At 36.7% G+C, this 21959-nt stretch overlaps 2 protein-coding genes across 2 annotated transcripts; both read left to right on the top strand.

Annotated features, from left to right (window-relative positions):
• Nucleotides 1-3681: 3681 nt before the first annotated feature.
• Nucleotides 3682-4870, top strand: LOC149405278 (RING-H2 finger protein ATL74-like). Its single transcript, XM_089601205.1, has one exon. It carries the CDS (start codon nucleotides 3902-3904, stop codon nucleotides 4418-4420), a length of 519 nt encoding a protein of 172 aa, XP_089457331.1. The 5' UTR covers nucleotides 3682-3901; the 3' UTR covers nucleotides 4421-4870.
• Nucleotides 4871-9734: 4864 nt separating this feature from the next.
• LOC149405277 (uncharacterized) lies at nucleotides 9735-21959 on the top strand. The gene is made up of 3 exons (XM_089606496.1): nucleotides 9735-10063; nucleotides 10152-10287; nucleotides 21477-21959. Exons 1-3 carry the CDS (start codon nucleotides 9746-9748, stop codon nucleotides 21533-21535), a joined length of 513 nt encoding a protein of 170 aa, XP_089462622.1. The 5' UTR covers nucleotides 9735-9745; the 3' UTR covers nucleotides 21536-21959.

Here is a 21959-nt window from a genome sequence, read left to right as displayed (position 1 = left end):
CAATCCAAAAATTATAGTTTCAATATTTTTAAGCAGAAAGTGCTTAAAGATCGAGATAAGAAATCTTATAACAACTCGTCACAAAGTTTGAGGTATTGGGATAATCGAAGAACTCCAATGTTTAAACATTAATTATACCAAAAGTTTCTAAATCATAGTCTTTAAAGGGCTAAATTAATGACATTTACTTTATTTAGCAATTTGGACTTTCAATCTCTATTGTTGTTATCCATGTGGGACTCTTAGATCTTGTCTTAGTTATCCACACCAAGTTATATAATAGTAGCTCGATGCTCTCCATTAGAAAAATGTGGCATAATACTAAAAAATACACAGACAAACAAGACAAAATTATTCAAGACTAAATTTTGATGATTACACATCATATGTGAACTTCCGATGATTTGAAGATTGACCACATTAATCTTTGAGGAACTCAATGACTCTTTCACTATGTTTTGTGAGGTTAATGAATGAAGTCAAACAATCAAGGACCACCAATCGTGGAGATAGAAATTCGAGTGCCTACATCGCCAAAAGACCAACTGGAAAACTCTAACTAAAAATCTGAAAGATGACTAAAACATCTTCAGGACATGAGCAAGACCACTGGGAAAAGCACATAAGGGAGAAAAACATCATGATAAATATGAAAATCCCCAAAAGATTGATTTGTACGGGAGATCCTTATCCTTGGGGTATTTTGCCACAACACACCAAACAATAATATATAGAGAGTGAAGAGCTGATCTTCCCGACATGAACAACAGCAGTGTAGCCATGACAAACAACAAAGATAGTGACAAAGAAGACATAGAATGAACAAAAAACTCTTAAAAAACAAAAAATAGAACGAAAAAAACTCGAATATATAGAAATCTACAATGCGAGCTCCTCCACGTAGTCACCACGCCGCAAGTGGCATATAAAGATTTTAAAGCCATGCTTTATATCACACATAAAAATTGTAATGGAAATTAAGTATATTTTTTTAAATGTATATATTAGATATTAAACTTACGTTTTGTTGCGAGTGTAAAAAAGTAAATAATAATATAATAATGTTTATTAGATATCCTAATAATCATATAACATCTATGTATATGATTTCTATACTGGTACTCATAGAAAAAAATTATATACATATAAAAATCATTGTGTAATAATGCAATTTCCAACAAAAAATCTAACTTAAGAGAAAATATGGGCTTATATGTAGCTGCTCGCATAAAAAATCTAATACAAATTGATACCTATACATGTTTATTTTGGATGGCTTTGATGTTTGATATTAATTTTACCAAGAGCTTGTATGTTTCAAAATTGACAATTATAATAAGGGCAGTGTAGATTTATGGCTATTTTCAAACTTGAAATTGCAAAATAGCCACCGTTTAGATAATTATTATTTATTAGCCACACAACATTATTTTCTATCAGATATAGACTGAATTACCCTTTAATTTAAATTTCGTCCAGCGCATTAATTCATAATGAAAAAACGAAAATAAAGATAAAAAAATTAATGATGCGATTAATAAGGCATATTTAATGGTACACGTAACCAATTACACAATTTAAAAAAGAAAACCAAAACATATAAGCCATTCAACACATTAAAATCGCAGAAAAAATTTCTTGGAGAAGATAAAAGCCACATATCAATGATAATTAACAATAATTAATTCTGAACAAAATCATAAAAATATTGACGAAAAGAGATAAACAAACGCTTATTAACAAAAATTAACGATTATTTACTGTGAAGAACATATAATCTTGAGACCAGTACGTTATTAACGATTATTATTGATTATTAACTGTTATATATTACTAATTATTACTGCGAAAATTTGAAGAAAAACATAAAAATGAAACGTGTCCTTTGTATAACGGTTTTTTTTTTTTTTAAAGTTTATTTTGAAATCATAAAATCCAGATTCTATAATTAAGGAATTTAAAGAATAATGATATTTTTTTAATACGAAAATCAATTTTATTAATTAACTAATAAGGGTATATTCGGTACAAAATAAGTGGTTTCACTCGCCACATCATCAATTTGGCTAATTATCAATTATTAACTAAACGTTGGTTATAATAAAATTAATATGTTTTAAGTGGTTTAGTTGTTAACGATTCTCTTATAATAATATACTATTTTTAGAAAAAGATAGTTATAATAATATTTAGTGTATATGTTTTTTCGTTCTTAAACACTTAACAAATGTGTATTCACCAATAATATGTAATAAATACATGATTCTTAAAAAGGTATTATCTATTTGTGCCTATGTTTTTATTTTTATTTGTTGATTTCATTTTAAAGTTCTATAGTTATATAATCATATAGAAATTGGCTAATGGCTAACATTTAATCAATTATAATTAACAAATCATTAAATTTATCTACGATTAAGTTTACAATTTTGTCCAAATAATTTTTATTAATTGAGTTGTTTGGAGAAAATTATCAATTTAATTACAATTAATAGAAGTAGTTAATTAATTAAAATTAACATAATGTTAATTATTTAGTAAATAATAAGTTTAATATACCTTCATATAAATTTCTTCATTTTATGTATAACCGGTGAATGTACAAATAAGGTTAACATTGGTTAATAAAAAGAAAAAAATTATCAGCTCCATTAAAAAAAATCGAATAAAATTAGGTGATCTTTTCTTTATATATTTTATAAAGTGCATGAAATAATATTTTTATTATTATTTAAGTTTGGCCGATTAAAATTTATACTTAATTAATCGATTAAAATAAAGAATGGACAATTAACTCAGTAGCCTAATAACTTACTATCATTTAAAAAAAAAAATAACTCAAGTTTCATTTCATTATGGAAATAGTCCCAATAAGTTGAAGTTAATTAAATTAATTAAATTAGTTGAACAATTAATTTAATTAATTTCAGTCTGATAGATTATTTTCCTAATAAAATGAAACTTGAGCTAAATCATTAAAAAGAAGTAAATGATTGGTTAGTTGTAACAAATATTTGAATAAAAAAATTAGAATAAAATTGTTTAAAACAAATCGGTTAAAACTAAAAGTTATTTACAAAAACCACCTAATCTAATATACATTCTAGCAAAAAAAAAAAAAAAAAAAAAAAAAAAAAAAAAAAAAAAAAAAAACTAATCTAAAATAAACAATGTAACCACCACTCACACACATAAAATACATAATCATACGTAGGCCTGTGAATGAATCTCCATATTCTTACACTACAAGTGTCATCAACATGTCATGGTCTTCCTAACAATATCTATCTCCTCCCACGCAAGCATTTTTGGAGAAGCAGCAGCTTGAATGAAATTTACCACAAACCCGAAAACAAAATTTCAGACTTACCCGTATTTCCATTCCAAATCCCCCACCGAGATAAAAACAAATCACGATTAAATAAATAAAGATCTTATCTTCCAAAAAATTGGACCATTCTCCGAGTATCAAAACCGGTCCAGGATTCCCTGAAAACCAACGAAACCAAACACAAGTTACTAAACTTTATCCAATACAAGAAAGTTGAGTAGAAAAAGAAGAAGAAGAAGAAGAAGAAAAAAAAAGATGCGATTTTGAAGGTCGCTTTCTAGCTGGAATCTCCACAACATTACTGTAACTAAAAAACCTACGAACCTTTATTGATCTTCAGAAAGCCTGCGAAAACAAACTACTGAATAACCCACCAACTGTTCGACGAAAGTCCCCAACCAACTTCTTTTTTCCCTTTTTATCCCTTCTCCATGGCTACGATTGGATGTTTTTTCACGACGGACTAACCTTTCTCATATTCCGAAAAGAAAGTCCTGAGATAACAAACTAGTTCTGAACCACCCACCAACTGTTCGACGAAAGCCCCAACCCAAATTTTTTTTCCCCTCCATGGCTCTTCCGATCAGATATTTTCACACGACGCCCCGGCGATTCCTCGGTGGCGAGATCGTCTTCCCGGCGCCGCCGAGGGTCACGGCAAACAGGACGCGCGAGTCGTACGTGAGCGACTCGAGCTTCGACACGAACATGGTGATCATACTCGCAGCTCTTCTCTGCGCGCTGGTCTGCGCGTTGGGTCTGAACTCCCTCGTGCGGTGCGCGCTTCGAATCGGCGACGGCGGCGACTCGGCGGAGCGTACGGCGGCGACGACGGGGCTGAAGAAGAGCAGACTCCGCCGGATTCCTGTGGCGGTGTACGGCTCCGGCGCCGGAAGTATTCCGGCGACGGAGTGTCCGATCTGTCTCGGCGAGTTCGAGGATGGCGAGAGGGTCAGGGTTCTTCAGCCGTGTAACCATGGGTTCCACATCCGGTGCATTGACACGTGGCTTCTCTCTCACTCTTCGTGTCCGAATTGCCGGCATTCCTTGTTGGGCCCGGATGAAGGCCCAGAGAGTGGACCGGTCTGAATTGGGAGGTTAGGTTGAGGTACCAAACTTAGTGGTTTTACACGTGTCCTTTACACGTCTTCAAGATTGTATATAGAAGAAGGAAAAAAAATGATAGTAATCATAATTTTGATTATGTGTAGCTTAGCCCGGTAAGAGAAATTAGTGTTTGGTTTACGGAGTTGGTGAGTTTTCTAATTCATCTAAGAAACCTTAGCCAATCCGGGACAGTTGATTTTGTTTCAAGCGTGGCTTTTACTTAAATATCAAAGTTATTTGAGTGCAAGATTAGCTCTTAAATGCTAATTAATGTGTGTGTGCATTTTTTTTTATTTTTTTTTTATTTTAACGTTTAATAGAATAGCTTATTTTTACACTCACTCTTGCTCCGACGTGTAAAACCCCCCACTTGTATTGAAAATGATATTTATGAGCTTGTTCAGATTCAATGTAGTACATTAAGTTGCCGTACTGATCCTAGAGCGTTGGATAGTATTTGTTTAATTATTTCCCTGTTAAAAAGGTAGAGCAGGAACATTATTGATATTAGTTCCGATAATGCAAAGTGACATGATTGAATACAATTTTATTTTAGAGATAAGCTCAAGGAAGTGTTGCAACTTTTTATATTATTCGAGAAATTAAATAGTTTTGTATACGTCAAAGCTTGTAAAGTATATGTCGAAACTTATGAACTTATGGTATACGGTTTGGTATTGTTAATATTTTCTCATTTCTACTTGGATTGAGACTACATCTTTTTGTAAATATAGCTAAAATGGCCATATTTAAACGAGCGTGCTAAAGTGACTAATTTATGAAGGCTAAAATTTTGTAACACAAGTAATACAATAACCTCAATCTTCTTGACAGCAATGCATGTCTTTGAAGAAGATTAGAAGGTGAAAATCTAGAAGACATGAGAAAATATAGTAAATATTTGAGCTTTTATATTATAAACATGTCTAATTAGAAAACTAAATATCTTTTCACCAAAATTTTGCTCGACCCAAAAAACTTCTTCTCTCACAAATATTTATTAAATTTTCTATTTCTCAACAACCAAAATATATAACATAAAATTTATCAACTTGTCTCCAGTTTTTCAACATGTTTCGGATTATTTTAGGACTTCCAGAAGTTTTTTCTCCAAGGTTATTTTTGCCTAGAAGATTATGTTTATTCAATTTATGACACCTTTGAAATATGAACTCAAGTTGAGTATACTTTTATTCAATATTTTCTCAAATGTTTCGTCGAGAAACGTCTCGAATTTTTGCTCATTATGAAAATGAAATCGCTAATGACTAGAAATGCCTCGAAGCTTTGATCAATTTCGAAATGCCTCGAAGATTGGAGTTTGTGAGATCAGATACACGTGAAAAACGAGTCCACCATATGTACGCATGTGTTTCTTCACCCGATCGAGAGTAAGAGAAATATATTACTCCATGAAAAAAATTGTACTTAATTTTTAAGGAAAAAAATACATTTCCATTTAAATGAAGTTCAACAAAATCAACCATAAATGGGCATTGAACGACTCACCAACTCTCTCTTTTATAGTTGGTTGATCTTATAGTTTCATCCATAGTCCTAAAATTTGGGCAACATCAAAGCTCAAGCAAAAACCAAAAAACCAAATCAAGTAAACATCTTGATACATGGCAAGAACAAGTTGGGGTTCATTTTTAGGAATTACAACATTTAGTGTGGGATCTTTTCAATATGCACTGCTTGGTTCATCTTAATTAATTTTATTTTAAAAATATAAGTACCTTCTCTTATACCCTTCTATTTTTGTTAGTTTATTTTTTGTTATATTATATTATATTTTTATATAAAAACCAAAAAGAAAAAGAGAAATATAAACAGCTAAACCACTTGAAACATACCAATTTCACTTTAGCCAACGTTTCAATTTTTTTTTCTCTTAAATTGCCATTTTAATGACATGTCAAAAGAAGTAGATTATATTATACCGAAAATAACCGTATCTAACTACATAATTATATTTAATTTATCAAATAAAATAAATTAAAATTTATATTAATTTTACCTAAATTCTAGGATAGCATTACTGCTTAGAACTTGATTTCATTTTCTTCCCGAAGCAGCGTCCAAACAAAACACTCCTTAATTCCGATAGCCCTAATTATCAAATCGCTGAATTTTCTTTCGTCTTCGATGAATTGACGAGAGCATGATGGGTTTTTTCTCCTTTTGTCATCATAGCCAGGTTTGTTCCATATGTAGGATTAGATCATACCGATTTGAAATGGCGATGCACGAGAAGAAGAAGATCGCCAGTCGCTGACTTGGAATTGGATTTGAATTATGGATCCGAACCTGCTAGGGTCTAAAGCCGGCTTAGGCGTGGCCTTTCTCTGTCTCGAGAAACGACGTTGTTGAACGAACTTGATGTTGATGACGATATCGATGATTTTTATTCCTAGGAAGATGTATTCAAAAGTGGGGTTTCTTTTCCAAGATTTTTTTTAGTGTTATTATGAAATTGTATTAAAACAATTATTTTTCTTTGCGTGTGTTTATCTGACAAAATCTGAACTTCGTGTGCTATTAGGAATTAGGATTCTCTAAGAGCAACTTTAACGGTGCAAATAAAGGACTTGCTAGCAATTTTAGAAAAATTAAAGCTAGTTGCTTACCATTGTTGCACTTTTTTTTCATTTGCTTAGTTAAGCAAAGTAGCTCAATGGAGCCAATTGCTCTAGCAAAACAAATGGGTCCCACTCTTTTTTAAACAAATGAGAAATGTAGCTAGTGTATATCACACTCCCCTTTCTCCATGTGAGTGTATCTCACTCTCTAGTTTTGGAAGTGAGTTTGAGCAACAACCATGATTTGATATTTTTAGCATTTATTTTTTTTATTTTTTTTTTTAAAGTTACCCATCCGGATGGCTTAGCTAGGAGAGTAATTGGCTTACCAATGGAGAAGAATATTGTTGTAGCTTGAATTGCTTATGTGGCATGGTAAGCTAATTTGACATTAGCTAACCATTGAAGATGCTCTAATAGTTCATCGCATTTGCACCGAATGTAAATTTATAGAGAATTAATTACATGTGATTTTGAGGCAAATACACCGTTTGAGTTATGATAGTAAACTTTTTACTCAATATACAGTTTAGGATATAAACTTGAAGAAAATAAGTAATGAGATTTGACCTTGGGGTGTCACGTTTCATATTTCTGGTCTTCTTGAGTTAAATATATAACCAGTTTTCCTTATTGTGATTCTTTGGAAGCTGGATAATATATTTGATTCATACTAGAACTTCCCTAATAGACTTCAAGATAGTTGTTGTTATTATTTTTTTTTCCCTAAAATTTTATCTTTATTGCAGATGCGTACTCATTTGGGCCTCTCAAAACGCGGTTAGCCACCAAAGTTTGATACGGGGGAATCGTGTATTCAGAATTGTTTTTGTTTATAAATGTTAATTACTGTTAATAGATGTTGATATGACTCCGGTTTGTAATTGTTTAAAGTTACCCATTGTGGTGGTTCAATGTTATGATACTTTTATTTTATTTTATTTATAAAGGTTAATTAAAATATTTCTATATGGTTCCTTGTGTCCATGGTTCAGAGTAATGCGTAAATGACTAATTATAAACTACTATTAATCTTCATAAACAAACAAAAACAAATTATTATTAACTGTTATTAACCATTATAAATTAATGTGATTGCGAATTAAAGAAAAAAAATAGAGCGTATGATAGAGAAAATGAGAAAAATTAAGAAAATAATGTTGTGGGGGTCAAAAATCAATTTTCTAAAAATAAAAATAACAAAACCATTTAAGTTGGGCTTTGGACCGACCAAAGCCCAACAACAGACCTAGTCCGGCTCCCAGGGGTATGCCTGGACCCAGCTCGACTCATGGAGCTCGGTCCAGGCCCAATAAAGAGCTCGGTTCGCCACAAGAAGAGCCGCACGCGTTGACTCAGCACGAAGAAGCGGTCTCGATCAGATAGAAGACCTCGCCGCAAAGACCGGATCTGGGATAGCTTTGACTAGCGACGCAACGGAGCCAAACTGACAAACACGTGTCCGCTTCCGCAGGCCAACCTCGACTATAAATAGAAGCTGATATGTCAAATTTCACACACGCAAGCTAACGGATTACTTTCGATCGTTCATTACTTTATTACTTTGAGTTCGTCCTTATCAAGTTCGGCACTTCGCCTCCTTCCGGTCTGTAATCTATTTAATTATTAATAAAAGCTTCGAGCATTTATATTTATTTCGGTTCATTTCTTTAAAATTTCTTTTGCTTCTTATATGACGTCTCCTGAAACCCATACTTATAATAAATCAAATATATAAATACTATATTATAATTTGAGATTGTTGAAATCGACATCAACAAAAGTCAAATACTTTACTTATTTAAAAAATTCCAAAAATTAATAATTCCAAAAATTAATTCGAATTATTAAACACACGTTGGGTAAAATGCAATTTTAAGTTTTGAAAAAAGCTACTTATCTACAGTGCAAAAAAAAAGTAATAATTTTATTTCTTAATTTGTTTGATAGTAAAATCATTTACATTTTTTTTTATATAAGAATAAAAAAAATATTACAATTGCTCTTAAATTGCTAACATTTTGACAAGGTATTATTTTCAATTAATCCAATGCTTACATTTCCTATATACTTTACATTTATTTGTTTAAATTTTGACAACTTATTTCTCTTAATTCTTCAAATGTGTCAAAATAGTCTTCATGTAATCATCCCAAACATAAGTAAAAACGATATTTTTTGGAATTATGCATATCATTTTCTCAACTTTAATTGTATGTAGCGCCCATATTTTGGAAACTATCCATTGTCTTCTTTTCAAATTTAGTTCTCCAAATACACATATGTAGTTTTTATTCTATAAATATTCCATTTTATAGTATTTTCCTTGTTTTTTTAATTATAATAAAGTTCAAAATCATCTTAAAATTTCAGAAAGTCTGATTTGAAAATATAGAATATTTAGAGAATGGTAATGTTAAAAACGTTAAAAACAGTATGTTTGGAATCATCCGTATCAAACTCAAACCAAGCCCAATAAACAACTGCACGAAAAAGCACTTAAACACAAGAGGCCTAGTCCATATTCTCAGAAGAGCCTATATTCGAGACCAAATTATTCTCCCATTATTGATCAATCAAAAGATTCAAAACTAATAAATATTCTTCTCGAAACCAACAACCTAACGGCTAGCGCAACGGCTAGTAAAGTACCCACTTGATTTGACCCCCGATTAGTATGTTTTATTAATTTATTTTTTGTGCGCGCTCAATCTCAAGCTCAGCAATGCAACTAGAAGAAGAACAAAAGTCATGGGAGATCAAAGTTCACGCCAAAGCAAAAAGATTCAATTTCAAACTCAAAGCCACCACATTCTCTCCCAATTGGAAGGTCCACAGAGTCCACGTTCTTCTCAAGATCCACAAGTTTTTCTTCCTCTTGAACTCTCGCTCCGGACCTTCAAGCCTTTCTCACAGAACCTTCAAAACAAAATTCTGTCGAATCGCCGAAAAATTCCGTTCTATCGCTGCCAAGAAACCTAGCTTTCGTCCAAAACCAGAAGCTAAGTTCTCTTTGAATCGATTCCGAAGATACGCATCGAAGGTACACTGAGATTGATTTCTCTTTGTTTATTTATTTCTTAAAGTATATTAGATTCGTTTATTATATATTCTTTTAAAAAAAATTTCAGGATCCGATTTGTTTCGGTACTTTGGCCTCGGGGATTCTCGGCTTTGTTTTACAAAATAGGGTTTTTTCCAGATCTGTTATAGTGGTTTTGACGTGTATTGCTTTGCTTATGAAGAGATATGAAGCACGGAAAATTGGTAAGTTTTTAGTTTTCTTAGTTGCAGCATCTTTTGCATGTTTTTCTATAGAACACGATAGAAATAAGAGTCTATTAGGTATATAACTATATTTATAGTTTCACATTACTATATAGATAACGTTTCATAAATCTTAGGTAAATTGCAACGTCCATGTATTTACACACGTAAATTGACGTAAATTTCCAAGCATTTTATTTCAATGAACGGGCAAACCAGTAATGCCTCGTCGGACAAACCAAGAATGCTATGTCATTTTGCGGCTATTTATCTAAGATTGACGAAACGTTGACTATATAACAATCATAAATGTTTTTATTGCTAATTACCTAATTTTTTGTATAAATAATAACTATCGTACAAGATATGTTGAAAGCTATGCACCGATATACGTTTGGAAGGTTTGCAAAGCTATCGGTTTTACCATGTGAGATATTTGGTGATTAAAGTATGAATTAATGACATACCCGTGAAATATATAGCACTATGCGGTGTAAAAACGTGTCCCTTGTGATATAAAATCTCGATTTTTTTTTCTTTAATATTATAATTTGTGTTATGACGACACTCATTCCTTGTGTTTTAAACTCAATTTGTCGGTTAAATGAGCACGCTTTTGTAACATAAGTAAGAAAATTTGTCAAAATGCCATTTTCTTCTCTTAAAAATAAATAAATAATTTTTTTTTAAAAGAATCGAATACGAAAAAAATATATTCAATTTATTTTTCTTCTCATGTCAACAATATTCAGTTTTTTTTTTTTTCTTTCTTTTCTTCTTCTAAATCTTATATAATACATTTTTTTGAATAAAATATATACACAAAAGCAATGGCAAACAAATAAATTGTTCAAGAATCGATAATACTTAGACAACTAACAAAAGTCTCTCAACTTGTAAAAATGCTATAGTTGTAAGCCCACTTTGAAATCATGAGCACCATTTTACAAAAGAAATGAAACTCCATATTAAAAACAAAACCTAAAATAAAAATAAAAATTTATTGGCTTCTCATTTCTTGTATAAGAGGAAGCCATCTTTTAGCACTTGGACGTTCATTTCTCTTTTTTCTTCTCTAAAGCTCCCGAAAATAGCCGAACACGCTATGAAAAATAATAACAAAGGGGAATGTATGTTTTTTAGGTTACAAAATTGTTTAAGTAAGTTTCGGAGTGTTTATCGGATCACGACCTTTAAATGACATCAAACTACCCAAATTTGCTAAAAAAATCAATGCGTCGCGGATCCATGGGCACAGTGTCATGACCGTTATCTAAGGCTTAAAATTTTCAAAATCATTGGTAAACACATGTGAATCAATCTATGCAAAAGAAGCACTTTGCTCTACCTAACACACAAAACAAGACTGAAAAAAACACCTAATAATATACAAAAAATCACTCGCAAGACAAGAAAAATCCTCCCAAACAAAAAAACTTACATTGTACTCAATGTAGTCGTGCAAAAACATGGAGAAAGAGACTTACCTTGCAGGGATGGCCGATCGCCCCTATTCGTCGCTGCCATGGTTATCATCTAATTCGGTTCGTAAGGAACATAAGGGCTTGGCTCCCACGGAGGGTAGAAGGGATATGGCGCCATGAGGTGTTGCGAGTACGCGATGTAGATGGAGGCATCGCTCCATCTTGCGCATCGGGAGGAGAATCGTTGATGCTTTGTTGGTGAGACGTCCGTGTGTGGTAGACGCTTTGGTGAAACTCATCTCGCTCTCTTTGTCTCTTGCCAAGGTCGGTAAGGAAACTCCTGAGTATATTATGGCGTTGGCCTAGCGTTGTGATGTTCCAGTCGATTCGACCCAAGTGTTGGTCGAAGCGGTTCATCATGGCCATCATTTCATTATAGTTGGCTATGGGTGATTCTTGAACCTCGGTTGGAGGTAGGACATCCTCGGGGACATCTAGGATGAGAGCATTCAGGTTGCCTTGATATTGCTCCGAAATTTAGATGAACCCGCAATCGTCCGGGTGTGCCCTTCCATGGTTCCAATGCTTCAAGCTCATAATTTTTTTGGTCGTCAATTGGATCACCTATCTTATTTCGCGTATTAGAAGTTGGAATCCGAAGTCACTTGTCGAGGAAGAGTTGCGTGATGAGCCTCTCATGGTCAAGTGTGAATCGGTGTTGCGATTCGTACAAAACACAAACCTTTCATTCAAAATCTTTCCAATGTTGATGTCTTTCCCAATAAGGATGCACGCCAGACGTTGAAGATCAATCGTGTGATTAACGCACTTATCAAATACCCTCAAACTTAAACCGTTGCTTGTCCTCAAGCAACAAAACAAATAACACAAAATAAAACACACAAAAGAAGTTACCTACACTAAATTGGTAAATCTCAATGCTTTAAGTAAAATAACTGACTCATATTTGCCTCAATTTCAAACCTCTAGACTTACATCGACACGGAAATCTGTGGTCTTAAACTCTAAGTCAACTACCAAATGTAAAAGAATCCATACAAGTTCGTTTTAGCTCAAGCCGTTTGCAATGTTCTTTTGTCTCAATTAGCTTTCGATTCTCAAGTCTCGTAGCCTTTCCAATCCTAATATGCGACCACAAGAATCGATTATGTTGAATGATAAGTTATTCGATTCGACACACCATAAGCCTTCTCTTCACCCTTGATCTCCACTAATGCGCACATGTCATTCCTAGTTCGTCAATGGGTCTTAAAGGCTTGTAATGTTTTAGGCTCGGGTCAAAGGTAAATGGAATTTTTTTTAGTAGCTCAAACATCGACCTTAGCGACTCAAATCTCTCACCAAAATCACAACCCTCATACAAAACTCATTCACTCACTCCCACATTCTTGGCATTAACTTTCGCCTAACATGAACGTTTTCCTTAGTCTTTTATTTCCCGTGTTTCCCCTCCAAACTTCAACTCAACAACAATAAGCGACACGTCTCTAAAACAAAAGCATAGAACACCACGCCAAAATTAAAATGTATGACATAAATAGACACTTTTTTATCTCTTTTTTTTTTCTTTTCTTTTGCATGTTTTTTTTTTGCATTTTTTTTATTTCGTTACATAACAATCGAAATAATCACCGGCGTAGTGTGTCAAGTGGATAATATAATATATAGAGACGAGTTGGAGAACATATCATAAAATAGAAAAAATTTCACTCAACCATGTCACTCAAGAGTCGCTAAAGTCAATGAGGTTCTTTGTGAGATTTCAAAATTATTGGCTCGGCTTTTTTCTGACTAAGTATCGAGAAAGGTAAATCGTTCGGCTTTTTGTGAGTGGGTTCTAATTGATACATATTCTCGGGTTGGCTTTTTGGCTCGACGGGTTATTCCTAATGCCTATACCATTCTTACTAGATCAATGTGCGCTCAATTTCGCTTCGACTAGGGATTCGAAAAGGTTCTTAGTGTGTTCGGTGGTCACTTTTTAGAACTGAGTTAGACTACTACTCAAGGTCGTCTAAGCATCGAGACAAACATTAGTCGGGCTTTAAGTGATAACACAAAACTCAACAAGATTCTTTTTCACTCGGTAATTCACGGATTTATTTCACATGTCTGCGGCTTAAGACTATCCATATCATCGACAAACATTTATTGAGTCGGTCAAAGCACACAAAACACCAATTTCTACCAATTATCCTAAAACAAAACAAAAACAACCTAGAAAATCTACTACTAATGTACACAAAAATCCCCCCGCAAGACAAACAATTACCCCCAAACTTAAAACTTACATTGACCTCAATGTAATCACACGGTAAAAATGATGGAATGGGGACTTACCTTGCGGGGGTAGCCGAGCTCCCCTACTCGTCCTCGTCGTGGTCGTCCTCATCCTCGGGTTGTTGTGGGTTGTAGCTGCACGAATCCCATGAAGGGAACGCGGGATACGGCGTCATGAGATGCTGAGGATAGGCCGGGTAACTCGGGGCGTCCGGGTAGATGGTCTGTTGATGCGCCATCCACATATTGTAGATATTTTGTTGAAACCCGTCTCGCTCCCGTTGTCGCTCTCCGAAGTCGTTGAGGAAGCTCCCTAAGGCGTTGTGGGGTGTCACTCAGGCGGGAGTCGAGCCGATTCATCATGGTCATTACGTCGTTGTAATTGTGCTATTGTTCTTGGCGGGTCGGTGCGTACTCTGTTTCATCAGGTGGTCCGAGAATGGGGGCATTTGGGTCGCCTCGGTGTTGCTCCGGGACGTTGATGAATCTCACCCCGTTTGGATGTGCGTCCCCATGCTTCCATTGTCGAAGCTTCATTATCTTCTCGGCATCAATAGGGTCCCCAAGACCAAGTCGGGCTTCATTGTGGACGATTTTCAGCCCTGCTTCTAATCACATGACGGTGATGATGCCACCGTGCCCGAGCGTCACTTCGGTGTCACGGTTTGCGCAGAAAACGAATCCCTCTTTTATCACCTTCCCTATATTGATCGTTTTGCCGGATACGATGCACGCGAGGAGAGCGAGGCGAGGGAGGTCCACGACGTGCTCTCTCTTGTACGGGAGGAGCGTCGAGCAGATGAAGTGTTGCCATGCCTTGGTATACCGGTTGAGATCGGAGATGGCGAGAAAGTTGGGGACGACTTGACCACGCACCCTCTTCGTCTGGTATTGGGCTCCGGGGTGTGCTAGCAAGTGAATCCACTCCTCCCATTGTGGGTGCAAGAGGAGTGGTGCGTACTCGTAATGGTCGGGCTCCGGGATTTCGAGATAGACGTTGATCGCGATCGACGAGATGTTGACATCGACTCTCCTCTCAAACTCTCTCCGACTTTCTCACGAACCAAACCCAAATTTCGATATTTTTTGCAACAAAACTCTCAAAATAACACGTTCAATTCTTTGTTCATCACATTGGTTGGATTTCTTCTTCGCAATTTCTCTTAGCCTTGTGTGTTCTTCATTATCATCTCAAGATAACAAAGGTAAAAATTCTTGGAACTCATTTTCGTTGATGAAGTTGTGTTAGATTCGTGTTTAAACAATGAGTTAGAGTGAATTTGTTGCATGGGTTAAGCCAAATTGTGCCCGATTTATTCATATTTGTGTTAGTTTGGCTCGCCCACCATGTGTTCAATGAGATGTCTAAACGAAATTGTGCTTGAAATTTTGATCACTCGGGGCTTGAATTCATGTATAATAATAAGAGGAAACGGGTTAAGGCTCAAGTTTGGGGGAACGGATCATTCCAAACGTACTCCATGATCGAATGTTGGTTGGATAATTTTGGGTATATTTGTCTTGTAGATGCATCGAGCCGCCTCATCGTCGCGACCCAAGCGTGCTTGACGCTCACTCCCGGCATTGCCATGCCCCCCCACGCTCATCGACGGCGCCGATGAAATATGGGACAAGATTTGTAAAGTGAATTTGCTACCCGAGAAGGTGCTCCAACCTGACTATCGGTGCGGGAACATGGAGCACCAAATTGCGAGCCGACACTGGAAGAAACTCGCCGACATCGAGGTGAGAGCGGCACCAAAGCTCGTTCGGGAGTTCTACTCGAACCTCTTCGTCACCGTAGACATCTTCGTTCGTGTGAGGAACGTGGTTGTCAACATCTCGTCGGTCGCGATCAACGTCTATCTTAAAATCTCGGAGCCCGACAATGACGAATACGCACAACTCCTCTTGCACCCACAATGTGAGGAGTGGATTCACTTGCTAGCACACCCCGAAGCCCAATACCAGACGAAGAGGGTGCGTGGTCAAGTCGTCCCCAACTTTCTCGCCATCTCCGATCTCAACCGGTATGCCAAGGCGTGGTAACACTTCATCTGCTCGATGCTCCTTCCGTGCAAGAGAGAGCACGTCGTGGACCTCCCTCGCCTCGCTCTCCTCGCGTGCATCGTATCCGGCAAAACGATCAATATAGGGAAGGTGATAAAAGAACGATTCGTTTTCTGCGCAAACCGCGACACCGAAGTGACACTCGGGCACGGTGGCATCATCACCGGCATGTGCTTAGAAGCAGGGCTGAAAATCGTCCACAATGAAGCCCGGCTTGGTCTTGGGGACCCTATTGATGCCGAGAAGATAATGAAGCTTCGGCAATGGAAGCATGGGGACGCACATCCAAACGGGGCGAGATTCATCAATGTCCCGGAGCAACACCGAGGCGACCCAAATGCCCCCATTCTCGGACCACCTGATGAAACAGAGTACGCACCGACCCGCCAAGAACAATAGCACAATTACAACGACGTAATGACCATGATGAATCGGCTCGACTCCCGCCTGAGTGACACCCCACAACGCCTTAGGGAGCTTCCTCAACGACTTCGGAGAGCGACAACGGGAGCGAGACGGGTTTCAACAAAATGTCTACAATATGTGGATGGCACATCAACAGACCATCTACCCGGACGCCCCGAGTTACCCGGCCTATCCTCAGCATCTCATGACGCCGTATCCCGCGTTCCCTTCATGGGATTCGTGCAGCTACAACCCACAACAACCCGAGGATGAGGACGACCACGACGAGGACGAGTAGGGGAGCTCGGCCACCCCCGCAAGGTAAGTCCCCCTTCCATCATTTTTACCGTGTGATTACATTGAGGTCAATGTAAGTTTTAAGTTTGGGGGGTAATTGTTTGTCTTGCGGGGGGATTTTTGTGTACATTAGTAGTAGATTTTCTAGGTTGTTTTTGTTTTGTTTTAGGATAATTGGTAGAAATTGGTGTTTTGTGTGCTTTGACCGACTCAATAAATGTTTGTCGATGATATTGATAGTCTTAAGCCGCAGAAATGTGAAATAAATCCGTGAATTACCGAGTGAAAAAGAATCTTGTTGAGTTTTGTGTTATCACTTAAAGCTCGAATAATGTTTGTCTCGATGCTTAGACGACCTTGAGTAGTAGTCTAACTCAGTTCTAAAAAGTGACCACCGAACACACTAAGAACCTTTTCGAATCCCTAGTCGAAGCGAAATTGAGCGCACATTGATCTAGTAAGAATGGTATAGGCATTAGGAATAACCCGTCGAGCCAAAAAGCCAACCCGAGAATATGTATCAATTAGACCCACTCACAAAAAGCCGAACGATTTACCTTTCTCGATACTTGGTCAGAAAAAGCCGAGCCAATAATTTTGAAATCCCACAAAGAACCTCATTGACTTTAGCGACTCTTGAGTGACATGGTTGAGTGAAATTTTTTCTATTTTATGATATGTTCTCCAACTCGTCTCTATATATTATATTATCCACTTGACACACCACGTCGGTGATTATTTCGATTGTTATGTAACGAAATAAAAAAAATGCAAAAAAAAACATGCAAAAGAAAAGAAAAAAAAAGAGATAAAAAAGTGTCTATTTATGTCATACATTTTAATTTTGGCGTGGTGTTCTATGCTTTTGTTTTAGAGACGTGTCGCTTATTGTTGTTGAGTTGAAGTTTGGAGGGGAAACACGGGAAATAAAAGACTAAGGAAAACGTTCATGTTAGGCGAAAGTTAATGCCAAGAACGTGGGAGTGAATGAATGAGCTTTGTATGAGGGTTGTGATTTTGGTGAGATATTTGAGTCGCTAAGGTCGATGTTTGAGCTACTAAAAAAAATTCTATTCCATACCTTTGACCCGAGCCTAAAACATTACAAGCCTTAAAGTATTGACGAACTAGGAATGACATGTGCGCATTAGTGGAGATCAAGGGTGAAGAGAAGGCTTATGGTGTGTCGAATCGAATAACTTATCATTCAACATAATCGATTCTCGTGGTCGCATATTAGGATTGGAAAGGCTACGAGACTTGAGAATCGAAAGCTAATTGAGACAAAAGAACATTGCAAACGGCTTGAGCTAAAACGAACTTGTATGGATTCTTTTACATTTGGTAGTTGACTTAGAGTTTAAGACCACAGATTTCCGTGTCGATGTAAGTCTAGAGGTTTGAAATTGAGGCAAATATGAGTCAGTTATTTTACTTAAAGCATTGAGATTTACCAATTTAGTGTAGGTAACTTCTTTTGTGTGTTTTATTTTGTGTTATTTGTTTTGTTGCTTGATGACAAGCAACGGTTTAAGTTTGAGGGTATTTGATAAGTGCGTCAATCACACGATTGATCTTCAACGCTTAGCGTGCATCCTTATTGGGAAAGACATCAACATTGGAAAGATTTTGAATGAAAGGTTTGTGTTTTGTACGAATCGCAACACCGATTCACACTTGACCATGAGAGGCTCATCACGCAACTCTTCCTCGATAAGTGACTTCGGATTCCAACTTCTAATACGCGAAATAAGATAGGTGATCCAATTGACGACCAAAAAAATTATGAGCTTGAAGCATTGGAACCATGGAAGGGCACACCCGGACGATTGCGGGTTCATCTAAATTTCGGAGCAATATCAAGGCAACTCGAATGCTCTCATCCTAGATGTCCCCGAGGATGTCTAATAGGTTCGTTAATCACGCGGAAAACTCATATTTTCCCGACTAAATCCGAGCTTGTTCTCGAGTATTTGTGATGTTTTTTGTGTGTTTTTGAGAGACTTATAGGTTTTAGAGGCTAATGAATATAAATGAGGTTAGTAGAGCATCACGTGAAGTAACGGAGCAATTTTGAGAAGATTCGAAGACTTTTCGCCAAGTTAGAGCAAAGAAGAAATACAGCGTCCTCTTGTGAACAATTCTGAGAGTTTGAAGTAAATATTTTGGATGATCCAATTCCATGATTAGATAGAGCTCTCTCTTAGCTTTTCAATGCATATTTATTTGCAAGAATCAGACATCGGAGTTAGGAGTTATGGCCGTTACGAAAACGGTGCTCGCGGGAAGAAAAAGTGCGCGATGCGACCCAAGGACCTCGCGCCGCGAGGTTCCGAAAATCACCGAAATCGATCTCCGAGCATGAAGCGCGGAACGCGAGGTCCGCCTAGATGCCAACCTCGTGGCGTGACCCTCGAACCACGTGCCGCGAGGTCCGCCGAGACAAAAAAAGAGGAAACGCGGATTTGGAGTCGATTTGAGCCATTGGATCACTTTTAATTACCCAGTCTGCTCCGAAAATTAAGAGAAACCCAAGGATTTCGACCTAGGCCTATAAATACACCTCTCAATCTCTTGTTTAGGCAGCTTAACACTTTTTTTTTTTATTTTTTTCACTTAGTGTTTGGGAGAGATAGAGAAAAAGAGGAGAGCCGTTCTTCATCAATTCGCGCCAATTACAGTTTTATTCTTCTCCTATACCCTTGAACTCCTGTATTTTAATTCACAATTGAGTTTTTAATTATGGTTTATTATTCTTATTTTCTTATACTCTTTTTGTTTTCTCGCTACGCTATGAACTAATTCCATTAAGGACTATGGCGTAGCGGGTTTAGGATTCGGTTATGGATATGATTTAATATATTGAAGTTCAATTTCCATTCTCTATTGCTTTGCTTAATTCAAATCCGTTCTAATGCTTGATCGAGATTAGCTACCTTGTTCATGATTTTATACTTCAACTTGATGCTTGAGAAAGATTAGGTTATTAGTGTTTTGGCATAGGTTACCATAGAATCGTGTGAATACTCTTGATATTAATGCATGTTTTTGTTAGAGATTGAGATCGAGAGAATATTTTCCTAATTTTGACATAGGTTGTTTGATGCTCGAGAGAGATTTAGCAATATCATTCTGTTAGTATGATTAGGAAAGATTAGTGAGTTGATTATTGATTGTGCGTGAAATTCGTGTATCCAAACCATTGAATAAACTCGTGAAGCCTTGGTCCTTAGCCTCTCTTTCTTCTTACAACTGTTAATTGAGTGTTTTGTTATTTATTTGCGTTAGAACTTGTCAATAATTTGTGACATCTTTCCATCTCCTCTTTAGTTCAATTCGTGCTAGTTGATTTGTTTGCTAATTAAGCTTTTCCTCGTGGGATCGACACTCGTACTTAATTCACTATATTACTTGAGCGACACGTGCACTTGCGCGCGTAAAAATCGCAACAATGTCCCACCTCCAGCCGAGGTTCAAGAAGCACCCATAGCCAACTACAACGAAATGATGGTCGAATCGACTGGAACATCACAACGCTAGGCCAACGCCATAATATACTCAGGAGTTTCCTTACCGACCTTGGCCAGAGACAAAGAGAGCGGGATGAGTTTTACCAAAGCGTCTACCACACCTGATGACTCCATCTACCCCGCGTACCCGCAACACCTCATGGTGCTATATCCCTTCTACCGTCCGTGGGAGCCGAGCCCTTATGTTCCTCACGAACCCGAATGAGATGATAACCATGGCGGCGACGAATAGGGGCGATCATCCATCCCCGCAAGGTAAGTCTCCTTTTCCATGTTTTTGCACGACTACATTGATGACAATGTAAGTTTTTTTTTGTTTGGGGGGGATTTTTCTTGTCTTGCGAGAGATTTTTTTATATTATTAGGTGTTTCTTTAGTCTTGTTTTATTTGTTAGATAGAGGAAGGGTTTCATTTGCATAGATCGATTCACATGTGTTTGCCCTAAGCCTTAGATAGCGGAGTCTAACCCATGAACTACTTGGTGTGAAAGAGGTTTTTTGAGTTTTGTGTTGCCATACTAGACCCGAATAATGTGTGTCTCGAAGCCTAGGGAACCTTGAGGCGTAGTCTAACCTTGAAACATAGAATTCTCCGATCCTTAGTCGAGGCGAAATTAAGTGCATGCTAATCTAGCGATAATGATATAGGCATTAGGAATAGCCCGTCAAACCAAAAAGCCAAACGATTTTTTTAAATTCCCTTCTCGATACTTAGTCAGAAAAAGCCGAGCCGATAACTTTGAAAATCCCACAAAGAACCCGTGTTGACTTTAGCGACTCTTGAGTGACATGGTCGAGTGAATTCTTTCGATTTTGTGACATGATCTCCGACTAGTCTCTACATGTTACATATTTTATTATGTTTATTTTTATTTTTTTGTATCGAATAAAAAGATAAAAAAAAATTAATAAATAATTAAAGTGTTTATTTTATGCCAAGAATGTGGGAAAAATGTGAGTTAGTAAACTTTGTGTGAGGGTTGTAATTTTGGTGAGAATTGAGTCGCCGAGGTTAAACATTACAAGCATGTAAGATCTATCGACGAGTTAGACATGATGTGTGCACATTAGTATAGATCAAGGGAGACAATGGGATGTATTGAATCGAAACAACTTCTCATTCTTATTTCTATTTTTGTGTTTTCTTGATGGTGTTGGACAGACTACGAGACTTGGTACCCAAAAGTTAGCGAAACGGGTAAGCATTGCAAAATGATCTAAGGTAATACGTATTGTATGATTTCTATCACACTCTCGGTAGTCAACTTGAAGTTTAATATCGTGGTTTTCCGTATCAATTAAGTCTAGAGATTTGAAATTGAGGCAATCATGAGTTGGTCGAAGCATTTTAGGCAGTAATTTCTTTAGATAGTTTGTTTGGTGTGATTTTGTTCTTTTTATCACTTGAGGACAAGTAACAGTTTAAGTTTGGGGAAATTTGATAGGTGCGTTAATCACGCATAAAATTCCTATTTCTCATACTTAAAACTAACGAGTCCTCGGGTATTTTGAAGGTTGTTAGTTTGTTTTTCATGATTTACAGGTTCAAAGGAGCAAAAAGAGTTTGGATTCGCTTCCATGCAGAATGACACAGTTGGGAGTCGAAATGGGTCAAAACGGAGCTCAAGGCATAAAGTATACATCA

Source organism: Urtica dioica, chromosome 2 (genome assembly GCF_054948205.1).
Source record: "Urtica dioica subsp. dioica isolate 48M chromosome 2, U.dioica_male_clone48M_v1_H2, whole genome shotgun sequence".
Classification (NCBI taxonomy): Eukaryota; Viridiplantae; Streptophyta; class Magnoliopsida; order Rosales; family Urticaceae; genus Urtica; species Urtica dioica.
Note: the sequence above shows the minus strand (reverse complement) of the source record. Positions and strands in the feature narration are given on the sequence as shown.

Bases quoted from the DNA above. Each gene is read 5' to 3' on its own strand.
- LOC149405277 (XM_089606496.1), top strand. From the start codon at position 9,746: ATGCAACTAGAAGAAGAACAAAAGTCATGGGAGATCAAAGTTCACGCC. The intron at 10,064-10,151 runs GTACACTGAGAT...AAAAAATTTCAG, and splicing joins TCCGAAGATACGCATCGAAG to GATCCGATTTGTTTCGGTAC. The intron at 10,288-21,476 runs GTAAGTTTTTAG...GGTGTTGGACAG, and splicing joins ATATGAAGCACGGAAAATTG to ACTACGAGACTTGGTACCCA.
- LOC149405278 (XM_089601205.1), top strand. From the start codon at position 3,902: ATGGCTCTTCCGATCAGATATTTTCACACGACGCCCCGGCGATTCCTC.